The sequence below is a fragment of the Bidens hawaiensis genome, unplaced genomic scaffold (genome assembly GCF_021521415.1).
Source record: "Bidens hawaiensis isolate Kalapana, Puna unplaced genomic scaffold, B.hawaiensis_p1.1 tig00079467_1, whole genome shotgun sequence".
In the NCBI taxonomy this organism is placed as follows: Eukaryota; Viridiplantae; Streptophyta; class Magnoliopsida; order Asterales; family Asteraceae; genus Bidens; species Bidens hawaiensis.
In genome coordinates this window covers 21884-28614 of record NW_027503586.1, presented here as the reverse complement: position 1 = coordinate 28614, position 6731 = coordinate 21884, and the positions used below count along the sequence as shown (strand labels likewise).

Below are 6731 nucleotides of genomic sequence, written 5' to 3'. Positions count from 1 at the left end.
TGATGAAGATCTGGAGAAAACCCCCCTATTCCTGATATTATTATTATTATTATTATTAAAAAAAAGCAATATAGTAATTTCACTTTATTATTTAAGGATACGATGGTAACTTCACTAAGTCAATATATGGTCAACTAACGGCAATGGCATAAAACGGCAATCAGAAAACAACGGTGGAACCATATGCACAAATTCAAGATAGGACATGCAAACGTCTCTCGTCCATAAAGCATAGGGAGGCAAATCATATATATATTTTTTTCTAAAAAGAAAGATTATCATAAATCAGCATACATAACTAATCACAAAGAAAGTGTGAGTAGGGCTGTCCAAAAGGCTCAATGCTCATTCGTCGCTCGCTCTAAAATCGCTAAAAAATGCTCGTTTGATCGCTCGATTTGGAAATGAGATGATCGGATCAGTTCGATTTGAAAACAAGCCAAGCACGAGCAAAGCTTCGCTCAGTTCGGCTCGATTCGTTTTGCTCGAATTATTTATTTAGTTTAAAATTAATATATAATATGTATATATATATATATACAAAATTCTAAGAATTTTTAAATTTTCCACTTTTGTGTTGACTTCAAAGTTTAATTTCAAAGCCCTAGCTACTTGTTCAATACTTCCACAATTCCACTTTTCTATAAACTTTCATGTCATTCTGTCGTTCAGTACTTCGATTACACTTTTGAAAAACTAGCTACTGGTTCTCATCATACTTGATACACGAACTATTTTTTCTATTTGTTAGGAGAAAATATCGACGAGGGATCTTCGATGAACTTATTATTTATGTTTTATTGTTAACTTTGATTTTTAGACATTTTAGAGTTGAAACTCTATACACTTTTTTAGTTGAAAGTTTTGAATTAATGACATTTTGGAGTTTTAGAATTTTAAAATTGAAAACTTTGTATGAAACCAAGCAAAGCCAAGCCGCTTGATTTAAAACCAAATCAAGTTCAAGTATAAACATATCGCTCGTTTCTTTATATCCAAGCCGCTCGGCCGGTTCGATTCAAACTAAACCAAGTATGAGAATGTCTACGTTTGATTCGGTTTTTATTTTGTTATATTTATTAGTGTGAGTGGCAAGGATATTGATATAGGGTGTGTTTGGGATTCCTTATCTAAGATAAAAAGACTTTTTTGTGATAAGTGAAAAAGAAGTTATGGCTTTTTAACAAGGAGTTTTAAAAAAAGTGTTTGAATTGTTGTTGCCTTCAATCCCAACTACCACGTCAATGGCCCCTGCTGCTTGCCATTATAAACACAGATCTGACCTCGTAAATGACGGTGTTGATCGCCAGGAGATGGAAGCAGTTAAACTCCGTTCTCAGTTCCTTCAACTCCTTTCTACTCGCCGTTGTGCTCCAGGTACCATACCTTGGATTGAAATTTTCATCGTATTTATTTGTCTTGTATCTCATTAATTAAAGGCTAGGCCACTTGAGGTGAAACCATATGCTATTGATTCATGATCATACGTTATGTTGTTTCTAGTTCCACTTGAGGTGAAACCTGCAAAGCCAGTGAAGGACCCCTTGTATCAAGGACCACCACCACCAAAATGTTGTGAGGTGAGTGAGTATTAATAGTCATATTTCCACCTTAAGTGTTTGTTAATTGTTATCTTTATCAAAAGTTTCCTTCTTTGAACTTCATCCCCTCTACCAGGCAATGCAATCTTGTCCGAAAGCCGACATTCCCAACTTCCAACAACTCCTTAACGAAGAAAACGTCTACTTAACCACCGAGGTAACCAATTTAACTGCTGCTGACTCTATATTTCTGTCACGGGTGTAAACGACCAGAGCTCAGCTGTGCAGTCTCTGTCTGACATTTATACATTGAAGCCCAAAATAGTGGAAGCCTAAAAATTCACAAGGCTCGAGCTTGGGCTCAATAACTAAACAAGATAGATTTGGGGCTCATCAAGCTTTTTATCGGGTAGCTTGTGAGTGGCTCGGCTCGTTTGCACCCTTAATTTCTGTGTATCGTAAACCAATGTACAAGACCCTGATGGACTTAATCATGATACAATATCTAATATAAATTACTTTCTAATGTGAAGAAACATGTTATTGTATTCAAATTAGGAAGGAGATCAAGGGCTTTTGCCGGTGCTCATCTTGAGTATGAAAGAAACCACACACTCAAAAAGGCCTGCTATTGTTTTTCTTCATAGCACAAATAAGTGCAAAGAGTGGGTCCGTCCGTTACTTGAAGCATACGCTTCACGTGGATATATTACAATCGCCATTGACTCCCGATACCATGGAGAACGGGCCAAAACCTGCACCACATATGAAGATGTGAGCGTTGACTTCTTCTTTACCTTTGACTTTAGTATTGAAACCGTTGTTAAAATCTTATATTGTGGATGAAGGCTCTTGTTTCATCCTGGAAACGAGGAGACACAATGCCATTTATATTTGATACCGTGTGGGATCTTGTAAAGTTGGCGGATTATCTTACTACACGAGATGATGTAGATCATTCAAAGATAGGAATAACCGGGGAATCACTTGGAGGTAAGAATATTGAAACATATAGCAATATGATTGAATTAAATCAACTGAATTCTGCCTCCAAACGAACCGAATGAACACGCACGGAGCATGTTTGTCTCTTCGTTTAACTTTAACCGAACAAACAATCGAAAGGGGTTTTCTTGTTCATGTTCGTTTGTTGAGAAAATGAACGTCTTCGTGTTCGTTCATGTCTGTTCGTTAACAATATAAATGAACAGCCATAGCTGAACATAATGAACGAACATGTCAACGCTTAAACCATTTATTTATTTAAAAGTAAATGTGAACAACAATGTGACGGGCCTAAACAGCTACTGAAACTAGACCAAATTTTTTATAGGCTTAAAAATTGAAAAGGATATATTAACTAGTGTAAACAAACATAAACCAACATAAATGAACGTAAACAAAAGAACATAAATAAATTTAAATGAACGAACAGTCATGAACGAGACATATGTTCATGCTCGTTTGTTTAACTAAATGAACATTGTTTTTGGTTCATGATTGTTCGTTTATAAAATAAACCAACTTCCTGTCAAACGGTTCACTGAACGTTTGATTCGTTTCCGGGCCTAAATTGAAATATTGGTTTTTCATGTAGGAATGCATGCATGGTTTGCTGCCTTTCTTGACAAGCGTTATTCGGTGGTTGTCCCCATAATTGGTATTCAGGTGCGTCAAATGGGTCAAAAGGGTAGTCAAACGGGTCCATTCGTGTATGTTTGAACCAGCTCTAATTGGTCAAATGGGTAAAGAAGCTCAAAAGGAAACTTATGTTTATTTAGTGCATGATACCTCCTAAATCACTGTAATGAAAAATATATTATTATTGTTATGTCATGAATGTGATATGATTGTGCAGGGGTTTCGGTGGGCCATAGATAATGACAGATGGCAAGCTCGGGTTGACAGTATCAAACCTGTATTTGAAGGTAAAATGATATGTATTTTTATATAAATGATAATTTCATAATTTTGTGATTTTAACTTCAATTATTTTCTTGAATTTGTGATATTAATTTTTTTAACTTTGGCGCGTTTCAGAAGCACGAATCGACTTAGAGAAGGATGCCATCGACAAAGAAGTTGTGGAAAAGGTGTGTTTACATCCTAATTTTTTTTAAAAATAAAATGTTATAATTTCTCAAATTATTTATTTGATAAAAAAATAATTTTTACTTTTGTGTGCAGGTTTGGGACCGGATAGCTCCTGGTTTGGCAAGTGAGTTTGATTCAAATTATACCGTCCCACTCATTGCACCACGCCCTTTGTTCATTTTGAATGGTGAAATGACCAATCCACCCTTTGTTTTTACGTGAAACATATTCATATTTTGTTCCAAGTTAACATGGGAAAACTGTGTAAACACACGCAGGCGCAGAAGATCCTCGTTGCCCGATGGCAGGTTTGGAAGTTACCATATCAGAAACATGCAAGGCTTATGAAGAAGCCAATTGCTCAGATAACTTCAAGGTATGTTTGACAATTTGACCCGAACGAGTCAAGTGTTGGTGTGGTGGTCAGTTAGGTTAATATCTAAGTTGTGACATGTAGGTGATAGCAGAGGAAGGAATTGTGCATCAGATGACTTCATCAATGGTTAAGGAAGCTAGCAATTGGTTTGACAAGTATCTCAAACCATAGAAATGAATTTGTTATAAGTAAAAAAATAAAATGTGCATTTGGCTTGTGTATGCTTTGTTATGTAATTTATTTGTACAAACTTTGTTTGTTGTGTTTATATAACTTTGCTATGAAACTCACCAAAATACCTGGCTTGGATCAACGGTAAATCACTTTCACCAATAAAAATAGTAAATAATAACTAGTGGATGAAGCCCACGAGTTGTGGCTGGGACATGGTGGGAATTTTGTCGGTATCAGTGTGTTTCAGTACCGTACTTGTTTCGGTACCGGTACCGTACTAGCACTTGCTATAAAAATCAAAAGACAACTCAAAACTAAAGTAGTAATATAATCTAAAATGATGACGGCGTGTGTTTTAAATCGATCGGAAAAAAAAGGGAAATAAGAGGTGAAATTATCTTAAAGCAGCATAACTATTCATGCTGACCACATGGGGTTAACATTTGTAATGGTCGATTTCAACAATTTTCGCATTAGTATTAAAATTAGTCCTCAAGAAAAAAAAATCATGTCAAAATGATCGATAAAAATTGGCGCATTACAAATGGAAAAAACCTATAAAAGCCAAAAATTTTGAAGCAACGTTAACGGCTTATACATTTACGCTATAATGTCTTAGATATAGACATGGAAATACATAATTCGCTAAAGTATTTAAACAAATATAAATAATAAAAATATAAAAGACAACTGATGATGGGCGTAGATTTACAAACTAAATTCAATACCCTCAGGAGTTATAGTATAGTAGGAAAAACGTTTGCTACAGTAACTTTCAAGAGGTCAATCAGGGGCTGACTTGAAAGTTGAAACTACTGATTTTTTTTTCTTTATTTTATTTAAAAAAACGTTCTGGAATTTGTTTATGAGTAGGTTTAAAACTAGAACAATTAACAAAATTCATGGTTCGTGTTAGTGGTGTTCTTCGGGTTATTCTTTCGGGTTTCGGATTATTGGGGTCGGGTTGTTTGGTTTGGGTTAATTCGGGTTGGGTTTCCGGTTTAACAAGATAAAAAAGAGAAATTCCAATTTGCCTCCCTAGGATATATCGTTGGGAGACGGAATAGCCACTGAAAACTAATTTGCGCATGTTCGCACCTGTGTTTCTCGGGCGGGTTTTTTTGACTCCCTGCAGTGTTTATTATGATCAGAATGCTCCATGCAGTGTTAATAATTGGTTAAATGACCATTATACCATTCATCTTCATATTCATCATTAACATTCAAACACATCAAGAACATAAACCCAGAAAATCAAGAACATCAAGAATCATAGCACAAACACAAACCCAAAAAATCAAGAACATCATCTCCGTCTAAGAATCCTAACCCATAAATCTTATACAAACACATAAAGTATCATCATTCAAACACAAACTCATATCTTCATCTTCATCATTCATCATTCATCTTCATCTTCTTCACCTGCAACCCATCACCGTCGCCATCACCACCATTCCTTCGCCACACCACCACCACCGTAGCTGGAAAATCAAGAACACGTTGCCAGTAATCAACATACCCACTACTCATATCTTCATCTTTATCACCACCACCCATCTTCTTCACCCGCAACCCGTCACCACCGCCGGAAATCGTATTCCGACCACCCGGTCTTTATCATCAACCACCACTACCAACATACTCCATCATTAAATATTATAGCGGCCATCCTCTCATGCCTCTCTGCCGGAAAATCGGATTCCGGCCACCGGCTGCCGGAAAATCGGATCTCGGCCCTTTTCACATCTTCAACCTCCATCATCACACCACTACTCACCAAACACCATGCGCTACCATTCTTGCTCACCAAAGTGACATCACCATATTTATTTTCAAATCTCATCCACACCTTAGATCTAGATCTATGTTTTTTTGTTCAAATTCTTGTATAAGACCTATGTGGTTAGGGGGAATAAATCAGGATGAAGATGATGTTTGGTTTGAATGGAATGTGGTTCGTGCTTGGGTTTGGTGGTGGGAAGTTTTCCGGTGGACGACGACGGCGACGGTGGCGGCGGGGGAGGGATGAGAGAGTTGAGAAGATGATGATGATGATGGTTGAGATGATGATGAGCTGCTCTAGTATTATTATTATTATTACTATTATTGTTATTATTATTAGATATTATTATTTTTATTATTATCTATCTATCTAATTACTTAAGTACCCTCAACCAGGGGCTCATATTACAATTATAAAAAACATATTGCAAATTCGTTTTCAGTGGTTAATCCGTCTCCTGACGATATATCCCAGGGAGGCAAATTGGAATTAAAAAAAACAAATCCTTAACAAGATTATAAATAAAACTATAAATTGAACGTTCATAAAACCACAATCAAATCAATTTCAACACACAACCATATTGTAACACCCCGTAACCGCAGCGGAAACGTAACCGGGGCGCCACAGACACCTCTGATATCAACCACATTGTTTATAAAGAAAACTGAATACATTAATATACTTCAATTTACATTATTTCATATTTCATTACCGTCTAGGTGATACACACATCATACAATACAATACATAATTCTAT

At 36.1% G+C, this 6731-nt stretch overlaps 1 protein-coding gene across 1 annotated transcript; it reads left to right on the top strand.

The window, feature by feature from the left end:
- The first annotated feature begins 1239 nt into the window (after positions 1-1239).
- Positions 1240-4196, top strand: LOC143607100 (uncharacterized). The gene is made up of 11 exons (XM_077082668.1): positions 1240-1377; positions 1504-1580; positions 1678-1758; positions 2100-2315; positions 2390-2534; positions 3139-3209; positions 3400-3469; positions 3582-3634; positions 3729-3822; positions 3914-4011; positions 4093-4196. The coding sequence occupies exons 1-11, from the start codon at positions 1245-1247 to the stop codon at positions 4180-4182; spliced, it is 1128 nt and encodes a 375-aa protein (XP_076938783.1). The 5' UTR covers positions 1240-1244; the 3' UTR covers positions 4183-4196.
- Positions 4197-6731: the final 2535 nt, after the last annotated feature.

What these genes read in the sequence shown, in the direction of transcription:
- LOC143607100 (XM_077082668.1), top strand. Translation starts at nt 1,245, where the DNA reads ATGGCCCCTGCTGCTTGCCATTATAAACACAGATCTGACCTCGTAAAT. An exon ending in CACCACCAAAATGTTGTGAG is followed by an intron (nt 1,581 to 1,677) that starts GTGAGTGAGTAT and finishes CCCCTCTACCAG; the next exon opens with GCAATGCAATCTTGTCCGAA. An exon ending in ACAAAGAAGTTGTGGAAAAG is followed by an intron (nt 3,635 to 3,728) that starts GTGTGTTTACAT and finishes TTTTGTGTGCAG; the next exon opens with GTTTGGGACCGGATAGCTCC.